This window comes from Eptesicus fuscus, chromosome 4, assembly GCF_027574615.1.
Source record: "Eptesicus fuscus isolate TK198812 chromosome 4, DD_ASM_mEF_20220401, whole genome shotgun sequence".
NCBI classification, from domain to species: Eukaryota; Metazoa; Chordata; class Mammalia; order Chiroptera; family Vespertilionidae; genus Eptesicus; species Eptesicus fuscus.
This window is the reverse complement of record NC_072476.1, coordinates 82,082,221-82,103,047: the sequence shown is the minus strand read 5'-3', so window position 1 is coordinate 82,103,047 and position 20,827 is coordinate 82,082,221. Positions and strand designations below refer to the sequence as shown.

General features: G+C 38.6%; 1 protein-coding gene across 2 annotated transcripts in view; it reads right to left on the bottom strand.

Annotated features, from left to right (window-relative positions):
- Positions 1–20,827, bottom strand: part of LOC103305135 (elongation of very long chain fatty acids protein 7) — a 169,336-nt gene that overhangs the window by 102,148 nt on the left and 46,361 nt on the right. For both annotated transcript variants that reach the window (XM_008161848.3, XM_054715232.1), the window contains exons 2-4: positions 9,363–9,460; positions 3,650–3,840; positions 130–210 (exon numbers count right to left, since the gene is read on the bottom strand). In XM_008161848.3, the coding sequence (XP_008160070.2) occupies positions 130–210; positions 3,650–3,840; positions 9,363–9,426 (336 nt within the window). In that variant the 5' untranslated portion in view covers positions 9,427–9,460. The remainder of the gene's footprint in view (positions 1–129; positions 211–3,649; positions 3,841–9,362; positions 9,461–20,827) is intronic.

Sequence of the window (20,827 nt, the reverse complement as noted above, 5' to 3'; positions counted from 1 at the left end):
TTAGCTTTTCTTTCAATATAAATATCCTAATAATTGAGTCACTCATTCTGAATTCAAATTGTTACAAATGGAGTCCAAAAAGTTTTAACATTAATTTTGAGTTACGAGTTTTTCCAAAGAGAAACTTACCCTCAATGCTGTAGGCGACCGTGAATAGTCAACAATTTCACATCGAAATGAATAACCTGTACCCCAGCCAGACATCACAAACTGCAAGAGAGCACATGCATTTTAAAGAAGGAAACATTTGCTCAACAGCTATAACAAAGGCAGTTTTGACTGTTTCTTCGTTAAATTCTCAGCTGAGTCAGCAGCCAGTGTGGAGGGAAACTTGGGCAAGAACAATTACAAACTAGGAACTCCCTGGATATAAAAGCAGTAAGAATTTTCAAAACCATAAACTCATATCTTATTTAGATAAACTGGGTTTGGACTAAAATGTCCATTTCTTGGGATAATTATTCTAATATAGTGGAGAACAAAACACTGGGAGTGTTTTTGCTTAAACATCAAATACTGGAAGTATATGCTAGTATATGTACATATTAGGTATATCTATATATGCCTGTGCTTATGTTTGTGTATTCTAAAGGGAATAAATGGGCCTGAATTCAGTCTTTTCTGCTGATCTTTAAATGTCCCAAATAGTAAAAAAAATAAATTAGCAAACCAAAATTCCTCAATGTACTCATAAGATACATTGCTTTTTTCCTGACCTTAGCTAGTCGGTGTAATGTGAAGTGGTAATCCATGGTTCTTAAAATTAAGGTTGACCAAACACAAGACTCAGATATTAGTTTGGCTTTGGATCCACATGACAAGTAAGAAAGGAAAATCTCAAGCTTAAAAATGCAAACTAGCAAGCCTTAATTCCAGCACACCCACAAAGTGACCTTCTACTAGTGGTGAGAAGAAAAAGCTTACTGTTGATAAGTCTGAACCGCAATTCAAAGATTACATTGACATTCTTTCAGTCTGATGGTGGGAAGGTCTTCTTTTAAAACAGTATCTGAAAACGAAAAACTAAGGACTGTAATTTTAAATAAATTCCTATATTAATTTAGAGCTCTGAAAATATGACCACTTCTCTTTTTTGATACCCTGTTCTCATAAGTGCTAATATCTTCCCAAGAATGTCTTCTTTCTCGGTATAATGGTTATATCATTTTATGCCATTGAAGTACACTTTAAATTTCTATTTTTAATTGTTATTAAAGCTAAAATGACAACTTTACAATAAATTAACTTCTAAAAAAGCAAAGGTTTATGAGGCATTATCAGAATGATATTTCCATGGTAAAAAGAAACAAAGGAGAAAGAACAACTATTTAGACTGTGATATTTAAAAATATACCATATTTTTCTAAAACTAGCTCCTAGCTTATGCCGTGAGATAATTTAATCACAATGTTAACTTGGTAAGTTATGAAATCTTGAAAATTAAGATTCAGAAAAGTATAAGACATATTTCACAGGTGAGAAAAAATATCTTACAAAAAACAGTCAATAAATTTTCTCTAAGGAACAGGGAATGTGGTACAGAAATGACTTATTCTGCTTTACGAAATCTGTCAGAGAGAATCATCGATCGGCTGCCTCCTGCACGCCTCCTATTGGGGATCGAGCCCATAACCTGGCATGTTCCCTGACTAGGAATCAAACCCATGACTTCCTGGTTCACGGGTCAACACTGAGCTACAACGGCCTGGGTGGTCTCTCTTTATTAGTGTCTGACTGGTGCCAACTAACTAACACATTCAAACCATCACTAAAAAATAAGGCATGTGGGTTCCTTTAGTCCAGTGGTCGGCAAACTCATTAGTCAACAGAGCCAAATATCAACAGTACAATGATTGAAATTTCTTTTGAGAGCCAAATTTTTTAAACTTAAACTTCTTCTAATGCCACTTCTTCAAAATAGACTCGCCAGGCCGTGGTATTTTGTGGAAGAGCCACACTCAAGGGGCCAAAGAGCCGCATGTGGCTCGCGAGACGCTGTTTGCCGACCACTGCTTTAGTCTGATCTACCTTTCACCTTGCTCATATTTGCCCTAACACCCTGGTAAAGGTGTTTACTGTAGACCAAATGCAATCATGCTCCACCCAATAAACCATGAGTTCGGATGTGTTCCGGAGATGACAGGCTGCTCAGCCGCAAAAGTCTTCGTTTAAACAAAGAGTGGAACTTAATGCTTTCCTGATATTAAGTTTAAGAACATTCTAAAAGTCTGTGAAGCTTTTGACATATGTGTCTATGTTTCAGGCTGTCAAGAAGAAAAAGTAGTAGTTTATATTTAGCCGTTAATAAACACCAAAATGGAAACATAAGTAACTCTAGTATTAGTGGTTAATGGGAAATAGACTTTCAAATTCAGATATTTTCAAACCTTCTTTTATGTTGTAATTGCCAAAATAGAGATCAAAACTAACTGGTTATAACTGAATTATTTCCTAAGAAATATATTTAAGGATAGTATATTCAATGACACAGTCAGACATAGCATAAAGGAACCTGAGAGACAACTGGTTCAATGCTGACTTTATACAATGGGAGACCTGAGGCTCAAAGAAGTTAAGTGACTTGCTCAAAATCAGGTAGCTAATCAGTAGCATAACTGGGACTAACTAGCCCCTGGTCTCCTGGCTCCCAGGTCAGTTCTTAACACTGTCCTACAGTAGGCTATATCCTATTTCTGATAATATTGTATTTTCTCTGTTCTTCCCTTTCAGTTACTTATGCTCCAGAAAGGACAAGTAAGGTGGCCTGTGAGTTAATTTTGGAAATAAGGTAGAAGAAATGGAAGACAGCAAAGTAAGTCCAGACTTCTGAGGGGCCTATGAGGATGAAGTCAGAACAAAGTGAGGGCAACCCGACCAGGTGGATTCATGGTGGGAATCAGGAGAGGCCAGAGGGGCTATGCTGGACTCTTGTGAGTTCCAGTACGAGGAAGCCAGCCAGTATTGGGGAGGCAAGGAATCTCAGAAAAGCAGTGAGGGTAGCTGAGGCATGTTAATAGCAGAGGGAGAGAAAGTGAATCTGTGAGTCTTCTTTTAGGTTCTGAAAGATCCCCCCCCCTCTCTTACTGACAATTAAGGGACAGGCTCCCTTACCTACTGCTTTGTGTGAGTCTAAGTTCTCTATTCCCCCAAAGCTTGGCTAAACCAAACCCAAACAACCCACCATCATCACTCATGAGAGCGTGTAGAAACTAAATATTCCTACCATGAGGAGGACAATTCCTATCATTAGTCAGAATGAGCTCTGCTGTCAGACCTGGATTCAAATATCAGTCCTGCACTTACCAGCTATGCTACTTTGAGTAAGTTACTTAATTTCTCCAAGTATGTTTCCTTAAAACTAACATTTATGGATTCATACAATTATCTACTAAGGTTAACTATGTGCCAGTCCCTGGACTTATTGTTAATAATTCTCATTACCTATGAGTAAATTATACTTAGATCCTCTAAAGGATTTAATACCTGGTCTATACGTAACAATTTGGGGGCAAATCCCTGCTCTAGTGAGCTAAGATTCTAAAATTCCTTAAATTTCGAAGAGTTTTACAATCATAACAAGAAACATAATGACTGATAAACAAGAAAACTCAGGCAAAATTCTCCCATTAGGAATACTAAAGACACTTGCCTCATAACACATATACACAGAAAAGAGTACTATGAAAAAATTGTACGTTATCATCGCTTTCTTGAGTTCAAAGGGCTTTCGATTTTCCATGAGCTTTGGTCCCAGAGAAGTGACAAAATAGACATAGAGTCCCAAGATGATGGTTTGTGGCAGAGGTGATGACATTAAGAACCAGTCTTCAACTCTTGGATCTAAGAGAAAAACAAGATGTAAGTACATACCCACTTAACCCAGAGGTAACTAACATCAACCAGCACTTCTTTAAATGAGCACCTAGACCCTAATGTTGACAGCAGACTGCGTGGGCAATGATCACTACCATCTTCAGGGTAAAGGGAAATTATCAGGGATAGTGATCGGGTTAGAAACAGTGAGGCTGTTAGCACCAGAGGCTTCAAAGGGCAAAGGAAGGTAGTTACCACAACCCAGGAGAGAGTCATTATGGAGTAGCCCCCTGCAGAAGAGCTGTGACCTTCAGTTGAGGGATCCAGCCGTCACAAGGCAATTCTTCACGTAAGGGGTCAGGAGAACTGATACCCCAACACCACCCTCCTCCCTCTCCCCAGTTTCCTAGGGTTCTCCCTTGGCTGAAACCAACCAGAAACCAGAGGGCAGGATAGCAAGCCCATGGATATAGTCCATACTGGTCATTCTCCAGGCCCCAGCACAGCATGTGGAGTGCATCTGGAGGACAGAAGATAGCCAGCAAGGTCCTACCACCCACCATAACCAATAGTAACATTTTAGAGCTCCTCCATCCAGACATTCTCTTATATACTAAAAGTACACACATATCATCAGCCACATTAATATGTCTAGTTTTTATTCCCAATGAAATAAGGACCTAAAACCAATACCAAAGAACCCCTGCAAGAATGTTAATTAACATTATCACTTTTGGATGGTGACAATACAAATGATTTTTTTCTAAATGTTTCTGTTAGTAACACACATCACATGTATGATTGAAAACTAGTTGTGTGTTTTTTAAGTGTCAATAAAGGAATTCCTGAATTGGAGGTTTATTTTATTTTCTTCTTTCATTGACTCAGCAGGTGGGGAAGTCAAATGACATCATCATCTTTCTGTTATTCTGCTGGCAACAGTACAGACAAAACAAGTCAGGAAAAAGCATTCTGGGCTGGCTCAGGAAGTAGAAGAAAATAATTTTAAAATAAATAACCTTTTCTTATAATTTAACATTTTAAGCACACACCTTTTTGAACACCCTGTGAGTGACTTTCACGTGCTACAGATTTTTAAAAAATCATATCCTTAGGGAAAAGCTAGTTAATTAGATTTATTGTTATTTGAAAGCAAATAATAAAACAAAACACTATGCTTTAAAGAGCTCTAATCCCATTCATGAGGGCTCCACCTATGCTTTTTAATCCTATTTCAGCAAGCTCTGGAGTTTTGATCCTGGCTTCCCTCCTGACTTGGGGCCACTGACTTAAAGTCTCTTTGCTTAGTTTCCTCGTCTAAGAACTGGGCATAAAGCAGCATGTATGGAAGGGAAGGGATTTGGGAGGACTGAGTGCAAGAGGTGAAGGGATTAAGAAGTACAAATAAGTATTAACTGAATAGTCACCGGGATGTAAAGTAAAATATAGGTAATGTAGTCAATAACATTGTAATAATTATGTATGGTACAAAGTGGGTACTGGAAATATTAGAGGGAACACTGTAAAGTATATGATTGAATGACCACTACACTGTACACCTAAAACTAATACGAAATAATATTGAATGTAAAGTATAATTGAAAATAAAATAAAATAGCTTATATCACATAGAGGATTTAGTGAGTTACTGTATTCAAAGAGCCCAGGACAGACTAAATGCTTAGTAAATGTTTTGACAGCAGGTCTCAATTCAGCAGAGCAGTCACCTCTGGAATGTTTAAAGGTCAAGTGGCCAAAAAAATGACCCAGATCCAACTAAATCAGAATCCTAGGATCCATATGGGTCCTAGGCATCCATATTTTGAGAAAAAGCTGCTTTGGGTCAACTTCTTTCTCTTATATTTAGGGCCTAAGAGTCGCTCACCACTGCCCTGCAGGAGTCATTTCTGTGGTTTTCCTGCCTGCTGATCCAATCAGTGACATCTGGTCTTCCATACAACTGCCAAATTCCTAGAAGTATACTAGTAGTTGTACTCAGATTATTCCTCTGCATGAATTAGCTCTCTCCACTGAGCAGATGAAATTAAAAGTCTTTAATATGATGCTCATGACTCTGAAAACTGTTTATTTTCCATGTGAGGTAGTGGGCTTCCCATGATGAAAAGTGTACAAGACAGGTGCGGATGGTGACTTTGATAGGGGGGGTGGTAGAGGGGACGCTCGATGCTATTTAAAGTTAATCCTGAATCAGTCTATGATTTCACAAACTGCAAAAGATCAGGGGTGAGGTAAGTTCTGTTTCCCCCAGAGAGAAAAGGCTGATGATGCATCTTCTATTTGGCATCAGAGTTGGGTTTAAGTGCATAAGTAGAGCCAAGATGAAAGCAGAGGATGCGAAGGCAGGCTGTCTGAGAGTCTGTACCCCAGGGATTACCAAAGTTCTGACTTATTACTAGTCTGATTGTTCTTTTCTAAGAGAGTGTGTGTGTGTGTGTGTGTGTGTGTGTGTGTGTGTGTGTGTGTGTGTGTGTGTGTGTGAGAGAGAGAGAGAGAGAGAGAGAGAGAGAGAGAGAGAGAGAGAGAGAGAAACAGGGAAACTACAAGAGTCACATACATAGAACATTAATGAACTTGTCTATCAACTGCTTGTAGGGCAGTGTTCTCTTCTCAAGTATCATGTACTAGCTCAATGAGTTCTCCCTTTAAAACCCCAAGCACCAATAAGATGAAGAAGCTGGAAGGAAAAGCAATCATGTACCTCAGTACTTTGTGAAGTATTAAAGGTTCAGGATGGCAACACTCTTACTCAGATTGCCTTTGCGAAAAAGGTCACAACTAAGTCTGAAAAGTTATTAGTACCACCCAAATATAAGGAAAGTTGCTTTTTAAACAACTGAAAACATTATAGTATTATTTCAAAATCTGACACTTCATATCTAGAATCATAATAAATCCTCTTATAGCTTAAGTAGTAATTAAACCATTTTAAAATCCTGTAGCTGTGGAATTTTCCACCTGAAATAATTATGCATGATCACAACTTCTCTAGCCATAAGAAAACCAGAGAATACAGGTAAGTGTCTTGGAGGCGACTTGGGATTAGGGCCAAAGCCAAGAATACACTTGAAATTCTTGGCCCTTGATCAGGTGCTCAGAACTTCCCAGGGTAAGCAAAGTGCAACTGAACTAAGATGGCCAGAAAAGATTCCTAATGGCTTTCAGAGATCAATACCACACTACCCGGAAGCAAAACCCTCTCCTCTTTTACCTGAAAGTGTTCTTATGAAGGTGTAAGTCTCTACACAAAACTTTTTAACCCTTCTAGAGTCCAACAGGAAAAAAATGTGAAGAAACCTTTACAAACATGATATGCTATACTGAAAGCATTTTAAGATGAAAATGCTCTATCAATCATCTGTAACCACCACCCCCACGTGCTTTGTGAAACTTCCCAAATGACAGAAGCACTTCCACGTGTATTATCTGCTGGCTGGTAGCTATCATTCTAACAAAGAAACTGAGACTCACAGACAAGAAATCATTAGTTCCAGATCCTAGCTAGTACAGTAGTGTCAGGACTAACGTTTAGATCTTTGCATTAAATATCCCCTACCTTCCCTCCTCTCTTATGACTTCAAATTGGCCCAACTTCAGGTACGTAGCACTACCTGACTCTTCCTCTCATTCTTCTTGCACTGTTTGCAACACTGTCTCCAGGACTCTCCTTGTCTCTCCATAACCACCCCAGCCCTGGATCACTCCTTTTTCTGACCTAATATTATCCAGCTTTTAAATTCCTAATAAAAAGTAAAGAGTTGATCCATGAATAAAAGTAGAAGTAGAATTCAGAAGTAGTTCCTTTTTAAATATTTTATACTGCTAGCACTATATAGATAGTCATCATCTTTTAAATAGATTTGACCTGTAAGTTAGCATATTGATTATATGAATCTCTAGGGCTCCTGCATTTGGAATAGTGAATAGCAAGGGTTGAATAGCAAGGGATCTGTTCTCCCAAACAGGTCTATTTAAAAAAAAAAAAAGTACCTAAATCTATTTGGTTCCCAAATTCAAATAATAAGAGTTCAGGTAGCAAAGTACACCTCTACTTTGAAAAGCAATCAAAATATTAGTATTTTAAAAATAAATAAATGAAAAGAAAAACTATTAGAAAGCAAAAATATAGTTCTTAAATGAAATACCGAATTAATGAGAACAAACTACTATAAAACTTCAGAGAAGAAAAACCTCTAAAGAAACCTGTATGTCTTCTGCATCATTACATAAGTTGAAGAAAACTAAAATAAAAGAGAAGAAGAAAAAATGAAATAACCATTCTCCATTTCCCAACCAGACTGAAGCATCTCTACTTGTGGGATCTTTTTTAGATACTTGGCATTTTTCAGGGGTAAAACTAGTAGGACCTTTTTTAGTGAAATAAAATTGGTCTTTAGCAGTCTACTGAAAATGCTAGCAACCATGAAACAGTTTATCGTGGCTGAAATTAATGTTAATTGGAATATATTTCCAACTGTGATAGGTACCAAGAGATGGCACTTTTTCCCCCTGAATTTGGTGATCATGCAATTTCTGGTTGACAGGTAAAAATCACTCTAAAGTGGTGATGGTGGTGAACATGTGTAAATTAATTCAAATATGAAATGCCAGAATACATAGGTTCTAGTTTTTTCTGCCAAAAACTAACCATGATGTTGGCCAGGTCACATCTCTGGGCCTCAGTTTTTTCAACTCTAAATGAGGATTTAGCTTCGATGATATCTAGGTCCATCTCAGCTCTAAAATGCTCGATTGTCTACTAGTATTTATTTAAATGTACCTTTGTTATATTTTTAGAATGTTTTGGTAATAGTTATAAAAGCAATACACATTTAGTGTTTTAAGAAAATCTAGATAGACATAAATAAGTAAATAAGAAGTTACTAAAATCCTACCCCAAAGAAATAACTGCTAATCCTCACTAAAGAAATATATATGGTATTTTATAACCAGCTTTAATTTAATCTTCTTGCCCTGGGATTAAATGTTTTTCTATAACACTGATTTTTTTTTAAATGGGCAAGGGGAGAAGTCAGGCATTTCAGAATTATTCGGGGTTACCCTGGGAAACACTCCCTGCCCTTTCTGATACACCCCTGGGGGGTGCACCCCTCCCATTCAAGAAGCATCCTGAATAGAGCCATTGTTGGCAATAACTATTATCTCCCTCCGGAGCATTAGGGCAGAATCAAGCCTAAGAGCACTGTCTCTCCAAATCACTTTTAATGGCTACTCAGTTGGAATGTACCATCATTTACTAACCAATTCTCTTCATTGGATAGTAAAACTATTTTCACTATTATAAGCATCTTAATGAACATCTGTGTAGCTCTATCTTTGTACATATCTGTAATGAAACCCTTGACACATCTTTACTAATTAGTAATAAAAATAATATTTTGAAAAAAATATTTGGGGTGTCCTTGAGAGAGTGTTAAGCTGCAAAGTCTCTCATCCTGTTTCAGTGAAATCCTATTAAATGTGGGAATCTGACATAAAAAGGCAGGATGAGCCTCAATTAGGTTACTTACCAGCATCCTTGATCCAATTATCATAAAGACGCACAGTCCTCGATGTAAGATCACTGAAGGCCATTTTCCACAGGATTTACTAGCTCTTACAGTGGGTTCTTCAGTAAAACAAAAAAAAGAAATGCATTATGACCTATGAATGCAAATAAAGCCAAGTTTCTAGTAATACAATACTAAAAATGCTAAAAATTTAATAGAAATAACTGGCAAACCAACAAACTTTTACTGAGGGTAAATGCATTAGTGAACCACATTAAACCCTGATGTAGTTGCAAACATTTAAGATTTTTCATCATTGTAATAACAATGCTTATTTTGCTGAATAAGGCTGACATTCTATGTACAAGATACAAAAGGAGTAAATGAGTCTAAGAACTTTCGTGGGAACATCTCTTTATGCAACAATCAGATCAGAAATGGACTGCACCTCCCATGGCAATGCTGAGCTAAAAACCCAGGAGAAGAAAGTGGAAAAGACACACAAACTCTGATCCAGACTTATAGCTGATCATCAGGCATATGAGAGAGGTCTTCTATATGTCACTTTTCACCATGTAAGTAGAACAGAGGTAGAAAGAGGAAGGGAAAGAAGATTCACAAGAGCCAAGGAGAGGCTGCCTAGTTTGTCTGAACAGATAGACAAGAATAGTTGGAAAAAGACCAGTGAGGAAAAACTATCTGTACTATATATTAAATCTTCAATAATTAAAAAAGTGTGAAGAGGCAAACCAATGAAATACAACAGAATGTCCAGAAACGCACATTGGGGAATTTAGGATGGTATTTAATACATTCTAAGATGTACACTTTCCCACATTTTAACATCTCTAAAATCAGCACACACCTTACAAGTGGAGACTGTATCATAAAATGAATAGTATATTTGATTCAATTCATATGGTGAGAAGATGAAGTTCTGCTGCTCCCTTGTCTTATGGAAATGTAACCTTTGCAGCTTGGTAGCCCTGTGCTTTTTCCATGGACCCCTTAATTCCTAAAATTTCCTAAACCTGCCTATTTCACCCCTAAAAACTCCTTTCAGCACTTTATGGCTTCCCTTTGGCATATGCACATTACCGGCATAACCACTGTTGTGCTTTGGGGCCATTATTAAGTAAAATAATGGTTATGCAAACACAAGCACTGTGATATCTCAACAGTCAATCTGATACTGAGTCGGTGGTGACAGTTGCACAAGAATGCAAATGTACTTAATACCACTGAACTTACTTAAAAATGGGTAATATGGTACATGTATTTGCACCACAATAAAAAAGAAATTATCTAATGTACAATAGAAAAATTGAGTATTTTTTTATTGTTTAAAGTATTACAAATAGTAGTACATATGTCTCCTTTTTTTTCCCCCATTGACCTCCTCCCGGCCTCCCCTACCCCCTGCACATGCCTTCACTGCCGCCTCCCCCTCCCCCGGCCGCAGTGTCTTGCGTCCATTGGTTATGCTTACATACACACATACAAGTCCTTCGGTTGGTCTCTTACCCCCCCACTCCACAGCCCTCCCCTGCCTTCCTGCTGTAGTTTGACAGTCTGTTAGATACTTCTTTGCCTCTGTATCTATTTTTGTTCATCAGTTTATAATGTTCTTTATGTTCCACAAATGAGTGAGATCATGTGGTATTTATTTTTCACTGACTGGCTTATTTCACTTAGCATAATGCTCTCCAGTTCCATCCATGCTGTTGCAAATGGTAAGAATTCCTTCTTTTATACAGCAGCATAGTATTCCATTGTGTAGATGTACTACCGTTTTCTAATCCACTCATCTGGTGCTGGCCACTTAGGTTGTTTCCAAATCTTAGCTATTGTAAATGGTGCTGCTATGAACATACGGGTGCATATATCCTTTCTGACTGGTGTTTCTGTTTTCTTAGGATATATTCCTAGAAGTGGGATCACTGGTTCAAATGGAAGTTCCATTTTTAATTTTTGGAGGAAACGCCATACTGTTTTCCACAGTGGCTGCACCAGTCTGCATTCCCACCAGCAGTGAAGTAGGGTTCCTTTTTCTCCGCATCCTCACCAGAACTTGTCCTTTGTTGATTTGTTGATGATAGCCATTCTGACAGGTGTGAGATGGTACCTCATTGTTGTTTTGATTTGCATGTCTCAGATGATTAGTGACTTTGAGCATGTTTTCCTATGTCTCTTGGCTGTCTGTATGTCCTCTTTTGAAAAGTGTCTATTTAGGTCCTTTGCCCAATTTTTGATTGGATTATCTTCCTTTTGTTAAATTATACGAGTTCCTTGTAAATTTTGGAGATTAAACCCTTATCAGAGATAACATTGGCAAGTATGTTCTCCCATGCAGAAGGCTTTCTTGTTGTTTTGTTGATGGATTCTTTCGCTGTGCAGAAGCTTTTTATTTTGATGAAGTACCATTTATTTATTTTCTCCTTAGTTTCCATTGCCCTAGGAGCTCTATTGGTAAAGATATTGCTACAACAAATGTCTGCTATTTTGGTGCCTATGGCTTCTTCTACGATTTTTATGGTTTCCCATCTTACGTTTCAGTCCTTTATCCATTTTGAGTTTATTTTTGTGTATGGTGTAAGTTGGTGGTCTAGTTTCATTTTTTTTGCAAGTGTCTGTCCAATTTTCCCAACACCACTTATTGAAGAGACTGTCTTGACTCCATTGTATGCTCTTGCCTCCTTTGTCAAAAATTAATTGAGCATAATGGCTTGTGTCAATTTCTGGGTTCTCTATTCTGTTCCACTGGTCTATATGTCTGTTCTTGTGCCATTACCAGGCAGTTTTGAAAACAGGGGCTTTGTAGTATAGTTTGATATCTGGTATTGTGATCCCTCCAACATTGTTCTTCTCTCTCAAAATTGCTGCAGCTATTCGGGGTCTTTTTTTTATTCTAGATGAATTTTTGGAGAGTTTGTTCTAGGTCTTTGAAGTATGCCATTGGTATTTTAATGGGGATTGCATTGAATTTATAGATTGCTTTGGGTAGTATGGTCATTTTAATGATGTTGATTCTACCAATCCATGAGCATGGTATGTTCTTCCATTTGTTCATGTCTTCCTCTATCTCTTTTTTCAGCATCCCAAAATTTTCTGAGTATAGGTCCTTTATCTCCTTGGTTAAAATTTATTCCTAGGTATCTTAATTTTTTTTGTTGCAATGGTAAATGGAATTGCTTTTTTAGTTTCTCTTTCTGTGAGTTCATTATTGGTGTATAGAAAAGCCATAGACTTCTGGGTGTTAATTTTGTATCCTGCTACATTGCCGAATTCATTTATTAAGTCTAGTAGTTTTTTGATGGAGTCTTTAGGGGTTTTCTATGTACAATATCATGTCATCTGCAAATAAGGACAGTTTTACTTCTTTTCCAATTTGGATGCCTTTTATTTCTTCTTCTTGTCTGATCACAATGGCTAGTACTTCCAGTACTATGTCGAACAGGAGTGGTGAGAGTAGGCATCCCTGTCTTGTTCCTATTCTTAGGGGAAATGGTTTTAGTTTTTGCCCATTGAGTATGATGTTGGCTGTGGGTTTGTCATATATGGCTTTTATTATGTTGAGGTATGATCCTTCTATTCCCACCTTGCTGAGAGTTTTTATCAAGAAAGGGTGTTGGATTTTGTCAAATGCTTTTTGCATCAATGGATATGATTATATGGTTTTTATCTCTCAGTTTGTTTATGTGGTATATCACGTTTATTGATCAGAGCAGAAATAAATGACACAGGAGAAACCAAGATGGCAGCATAAGGTATACACCTGTACATGCTGCCTCTCACAACCACACCAAAACTACAACTAAAAGACAAAATGTCTATCACCCAGAACCATGGGAAAGCTGGCTGAGTAGAAGTACTACAACTAGAAGGAAAGATAAAAGAGCATTGAGACATGCACAAACGAGGAAAAGCTGAGGTACGCAGGCGCATGAATTGGGCTGGCGGTTGGTGACTGGGTGTGCTGTTTCTTTCAACCCAAAGGGAGACACAGCTCCCCATTACTCTGAACTCCAGTTTCTGGGCAAGACTCTGGGGACCCAGACCGCTATGGGGAGAAGCTGGACTGTCTGCCATCGGGTCGGAAAGTGGGGGTGGCTTTCTTGCAGAGCTGCACGCAAGAATCATTGTTTACTGCACTGGGAAATGCGGAGACACAGAGATGGCTGAATGGCAGCCATCGCTGTTTGCCATGCCCTAGTGACTCCCTGAGACTCTGCCCCGCCAATTTACAAACCCACCCAAACTGTGCACAGCGGCTTTTGCATATAAATGGCCTGCCCTATCACAGCTTAACCTAACAAACTGCAGCTCTGGTCAGACCCGGAGAAATCTGCAGACCTCGCTGTAGCACCTGCTGGGTGGCCTCAGACAGTAGCTGACCTGCACCCCATTGGAGATCCAGAAGCCAGTGTACCTAGCAGTCAGTGTGAGACGACACCAGATTTCAACTTCTCACATCCATAAGTGACACAATCAAGAGGCAGACTCAGTGAGCACAAAAGCCCCACTGAAACAAGTCCTGCCCCATAAGGGTGTCTCCAGCACAGCAGTTCTTCCATTATAGACACAGCAGGTCCTCACAGCCAATTGGCCTGGAGGTAAATTCCTCCCAGTATACCAACAGCAATCAAGGCTTAACTACAACAAGACTGTTCACTCAGTCTACAAAGGGGTGCACCAAGAGTATCCACCTCAGGTGATTGGGGAGGCTGAACCACTGGGCCCTATAGGTCACCTACCACACAAAGCCACTCCATCAACACAGGGAAGCAGCCAGAATGCGGAGACAAAGAAACATGTCACGAATGAAAGAAATGGAGGAAAGCAAACTACTGGACATAGAGTTCAAAACCACATTTATAAGGTTACTCAAGAATCTGCTAAAAACCTCTGAGGAACTTAGTGAGACCTTTAAAGATCTTAATGAGAATGCCAAAAAAATGGAAAAGGACCAGTCAGAAATTAAGCATACACTGTCTGAAATAAAGAATATACAGAAATTCAACAGTAGATCAAAGAACCCCAAAAATCAAACCAAAGATTTGAAACATGAGGAAACGAAAAACACCCAACCAGAAAAACAAAAAGAAAAAAGAATCCAAAAATATGAAGATAGTGTAAAGAGCCTCTGGGACAACTTTAAGCGTACCAACATCTGAATTATTTGGGTGCCAGAAGAAGAGAGAGAGCAAAATATTGAAAAGCTATTAGAAGAAATAATGACAGAAAACTTCCCCTACCTGGTGAAAGAAATAAACTAACAAGTCCAGGAAGCGCACAGAACCCCAAACAAAAGGAATCCAAAGAGGACCATACCAAGACACATGATAATTAAAATGCCAAGGGCAAAAGACAAAGAGAGAATCTTGAAAGCAGCAAGAGAAAAACAGTTAGTTACCTACAAGAGAGTACCCATACGAATGTCAGCTGATTTCTCAACAGAAACTATGCAGGCCAGAAGGGAGTGGCAAGAAATATTCAAAGTGATGAACAGCAAGAACCTACAACCAAGTTTACTCTACCCAACAAAGCTATCATTCAGAATTGAAGGTCAGATAAAGAGCTTCACTGACAAGAAAAAGCTAAAGGAGTTCAGCACCACCAAACCAGGATTATATGAAATACTGAAGGGTATTCTTTAAGAAGAGGAAGAAGAAGAAAAAGGTAAAGATAAAAATTATGAACAACAAAAGGACAACATATACATATCTATCAACAAGTGATTCTAAAAATCAAGTGAATAAAAAATCTGATGAACAGAATAAACTGATGAATATAATAGAATCAGGGGCATAGAAAGGGAGTGGACTGACAATTCTTGGGGGAAAGAAGGTGTGAGGGGTGCGGGAAGAGATTGGACAAAAATCTTACACTTATGGATGAAGACAGTGGCAGGGGGTTAGGGCATGGGGTGGGGTGGGGAATCAGGTGGAGGGGAGCTATGGGGGGAAAAAAAAGGAACATATGTAATAATCTGAACAATAAAGATTTATTAAAAAAAAAAAAAGAAATGACACAGAGACCAAAAAAAAAAAAATACAAAAGATCAATGAAACCAAGAGCTGGTTCTTTGAAAGGATAAACAAAATTGATGAAACTCTAGCCAGGCTCACCAAGAAGCAAAGAGAGAGGACCCAAATAAACAAAATCAGAAACAAAAGAGGCAAAATAACAACAGACCCCACAGAAATACGAAGAATTGTAAAAAAAAAATACTATGAGCAACTCTATTCCAACAAACTGGACAACATAGAAGAAATGGACATATTCCTAGAAAAATACGACCTTCCAAAACTCAACCAGGAGGAATAAAAAATTCTGAATAGGCTGATAACTATGGAGGAAATTGAAGCAGTAATAAAAAAAAACTTCCAACAAACAAAAGCCCTGATCCAGATGGCTTCACAGGGGAGTTTTATCAAACATTCAAAGAAGAAATAAAACTTACCTTTCTCAGACTATTCCAAAAAATTCAAGAGGAAGGAACACTCCTAAGCTCTTTCTACAAAGCCAGCATTACCCTAATCCCAAAACCAGATAAAGACAATACAAAGAAAGAGAATTACAGGCCAATATCCCTCATGAACATAGATGCCAAAATTCTAGCAAATCGAACCCAGCATTACATTAGAAAGATCATACACTATGACCAAGTGGGATTTATTCCAGGGATGCAAAGATGGTACAATATCCACAAATCAATAAACATGATACACCACATAAACAAACTGAGAGTCTTTCTTTTAGTATTCTAAAATAAAACCAAATATATATATATGGTATTTCTAAAGGTGGCATCTCAAACCAGTGGGCACTAAATTATCAGCAGTTATTTAATAAATAGTGTGATACAACTGGATAGCCATCTGCAAAAAAAAAAAAAAAGTTGGATCCAAACATTATACTATAAACCAAGATAAACACCAAATAAATACAATTTTAAATAAGAAAACTAGAGCCATGAAGTACTGAATGACAACTTGGGAGAACACTTTTATAACCTCGGCACAGGAAAGACCTTTCTAACTTTGACTTAAGCACCATTAGACATAAGAGAAGACTAACAAATTGAACCATATAAAAATCAAGAAGGAAAAAAACACCAAATGACAAATAGGAAAAATATGTTCAATCTATATTACTACTTTCCCTTATAAAGAGTTCCTAGAGATTGATAAGACTTACAAGCCAAGATTTTTTAAAGTGAGCAAATATCCACAGAAAATAAAATATAAATGGCTCTTAAAACATATGAAAAGTTGCTTACCTTTAATCATAATAAGAAACCTACAATATTTTATTGCATTGGATGGGCCAAAGTCCAAACATATTTATCAATCAGATGGGCCAAAATGCAAAAATATGTTAACTCTGTTAGCAGGACTATGAAAAATTCATACATTGCTGGTGGGAGTGCAAATTAGTACAACCCTTAGTGAGAGTAATTTGGCATTGTCAATAAAAATGATAAATGCATATTTTTAACCCAGCAACCCTACTTCTAGAAACTTATCTAATAGATATACATGCACATATGCAGAATGACATATATTCAAGGTTATTCATTGCACCAGTTAGTAAAAGCAAAAGCCCTATTAAAAGGGGACTGGTTAATGAATGATAATACATCTAACACCATGAAACAGTAAGCTGCTGTAAGAAAGAATGAGGAAGTTCCCTGAGTGCTGATGTGGGAAAGTATCCAAGATAAATCTCTATGTGAAAAAAGCCATGGAAGGTACAAAATTTTTAAATGACTACATTTTACATAGAAAAAGACGAAAGAAGAAAGAATATTAATTAATATTTATTTATTTTAGCATAAAAGGAACTCTGAAAAGATATCCATGAGAAAGGGAATGGGGAACAAACTGGGCTGAAGGGGTGAAAGGAAGATCTATATTGTTTGTTGTTGTTTTTTTATGTGACTAAGAATTAAAATGTTCTAAAGGAAAAAATAAAAGAATAAAATCAGTTGTCTCTTTGCTGGGACAATTCCTACTTAAATACTCACACATAAATGCACATGTACACAAGAGAGGGGTTATCTTAATTCCTCAAGGGCCCGTCAGTTCCAGAACCTCTCTCCAAGTCCAGGAAGGTATCTCAGCATGCCCCTGCTTGGGTACATCCTGTGTCCTCAAGCTGAGTTCACATTCAAGATGTGGTGATGCCAGGGTCTTGCCAGTGTCAACTTAAACTCTGGTTTTCCTACAAATGTCTCTATAGTGAAGGTGTTATGTAAGGTTAAGAGCAGGGGCTGTGGGGTAACTGAGAATTTGATTTGAATCTCACCACTTAATAGCTGTGTGAACCTCAGCAAAAATTAAAGCTCAATTTCCTATTCTGTAAAACAGGACAACCTCCAAGACCATAGGAGATAATTTATATTTGTGAAGTTTAGAGCACAGAATCTGATAAAGAATGAACACTTTCCTGGCCAGCGTGGCTCAGTGGTTGAGCATCAGCCTATGAACCAGGAGGTCACGGTTTGATTCCCAGTAAGGGCATATACCGGGTTGTGGGTTTGATCCCCAGTGGGAGACATGCAGGAAGCAGCCAATCAGTAACTCTCTCTCATCATTGATGTTTCTATCTCTCTCCCCCTCCCTTCCTCTCTGAAATCAATAAAAACATATTTTTTAAAAAAAGAGAGAATGAACACTCAGACATTATAATTTGTAGAGACAAGTTGTACCAATTTAATTGGGAAACATCTGGCCAAACTCATTATCTTGTACAGTTGAATGGCAGTTTATGGAACAAATCTAGAGAAAACTCTACTACTTTCATTTTAAAGCCTGTATGTCACAGATTATATATGATTCTTCCCTTGATGTTTTCCAGTTGTCTCTATGTGAGTGTTCCCCTTCACCTTAACCACTGAGATAACAGACCTCAAGCCATTATTTTCATAATTAAACTGCCAAAATAATGCTGTTTAAATTCTTTAGAATCAGAATGAAAGATTCCAATTCTATATGGCATATGGTGGGGTTACATTTCAAAGTATTATTCTATTTTCTGTGCAATTTCCACCCTTCCCCCCTCCCCCACTCATTCCACCATTTTCCTCTCGGCCCATACTGAAGCACAGACTCAAAGAAACCACAGTGTAATGAAGGTGAGAAATATTCACAGGCTATAAACAGTGGTTTCTCTAATCCTGAAGGCTACACAAGGTTGAGATGGAGGAAGAGAGATGGTAGTCAGAGGAGCAGCTCACACTGGAAGGGCCGGAGTGGCAGAAACAGACATCCTCCAAGCCAGAGAGAGAAGGAGGACTAGAGAGGTAGGGAAGGGATCCATTAGCTCAAGTTTTGTGGGGTAGCGACTCTCTCATTGATTCTTTGCTTGTAATAACCTGCCATCCAACAGTCCTTAACACTTGTGGGCCCACCAGGAAAGAAGGAATGCCCATAATTGTGTAGGGATGGGGCATGAAAACAAACAAACAAACAAACAAAAAAACCTGATCCATTTACCTGTTGAAACTGAACTCAAACTGCTGAGAATTTCCTTATAAGTTTGGACAGTGATGGACTGAATGCCAATACTACATTGTAGGAATTGGTCTAAAAAGTTAATGAAGGAATATGGGGCAATCTGGGTTGTCCTGCAAATATAGTGCTACCCCTGGAGAAGAGCCAGGCATACCGCCTCCACCCCGACCCTCTACCATGACTAAACATGGACACTTGATTGCTAGACAATGGTACATGGAGATGGGAAGAAACTTATTCTATGTTCTCAAGGTATAGAGCTATCTTCTAGGTGACAGCAGAACTAGGACCTCGACAACCAATCTAAAATACTTAATGTCATAAAAGTTCAGGGCTGGAGATGCCAGAAAAGTCAGGGCTCTCATGTACGTGAAGCAGAAACTTAAAACTCAAAAACAGTAGACGACACACTTCCATTAAGGGTGGAAGAGACAAGAAAGGTGCTATAGGGGAAGAGAACAAAGCTCCCTGTCAGAGTTGGTCAGCCTCTAAAACATGTGGCAGGCTTTGAGTGAACAGGAGCTTGCTGATGGGAGGTTGGTGCTGGTAAGCCATTGCCCAGCCCCTGCAACTGACCCATGAATGTTGCTCCTTATTTTTGACAGTAGCACATAGTGACTGGGTCATTTAGTAAAGGGGCTTAATTTTTCCAGACTAGCTTCTTTAAGTCTACATTAAAGATGTCAAATTCAAATGTGAGAAATGTGCTTGCTGCCTACAGGAGAAGGCCCTTTCCATGGGGCAGCCTACCTGGGGACTATTCAAAGCCACAAGCTGCTTCTGTCAGCATAAGGACATAGAGAGCATGCTTAAGGTACCTTAACAGTAACCTATTTTAATAGTCATCACAGGCAGAACTCATCTGGGAGAATCTGTTGCTGGAGTTCACTCAGATGGGGATGAGACGTTAGAGTTGTCTGCGGTAGGAAGTACCTCGCAGGAGTTCAGAAATCTAAAACCAGGGCCAACTATTTCCAGGTGGGCCCTCAAACATTATCCAAATCCTGCAAAACATGTTGGGGACACTCTCTTGAGGGAAAGGAGTGGTAGAGTCAGCATATGGCTTTCCTAGGGCATGTCTATGGGCCAGAAATAGGGCCATATTCTTTTCCCTTTCTCTCTTTTTTTAAAATATATTTTATTGATTTTCCACATAGAGGAAGGGAGAGAGATAGATAGTTAGAGACATCGATGAGAGAGAAACATCGATCAGCTGCCTCCTGCACACCCCCTACTGGGGAGGTGCCCGCAACCAAGGTACATGCCCTTGACCTGAATTGACCTGGGACCTTTCAGTCCGCAGGCTGAGGCTCTATCCACTGAGCCAAACGGGTTTCGGCCCCTTTCTCTTTTGATGTTTGGGAGGTTGAGAGGTTCTGGGATTCCCTCCATTGATCTCTGTTTTGGAACTGTTTTATATCTGCTGGTGATTTCAGCAGGTCCTTTATTTGCCCTAAAAGTCCCCTGACTCTTCTCTAAGTTTGCCCTGTCTCTCTAATTATAGAACAATGCATTGGGACCAGATCCTCAGCAAGAGTACTGATTGCTCTGCTTAGCCTGGGAGGCCCTCTGTTATCATAAGAGTAATAATAAGGACAATAAATACCATAGGTAGCATTTCGCTAAAGGCTCGACATCAATTGTATTTTCTAGTGGGACTGGTGCCTAATATAATTGGTTTCCAGGATTCCATTTGTAACAAGTTATCATATTAACATGTTGAGATTGTTAAGTGATGAATATCTAATATAAGGTTTGTCTCTTGGCCCAAATTCATGAGTCATGACTGTGCTGCAGAGCTAGAACCAGATAGAAATGCAATCGGCACTAGTCTGGAGAGTCATGTACGTATAATGTTGTATTTTCCAGAAGCATCTGACTTTAGTAGGTCCCTCTATTAAGGGAAAGTGAAGAAGTGAAAATTAAGATGAAATAAGAGAATACTAAGGAATGGAGGGAATGGTAAAG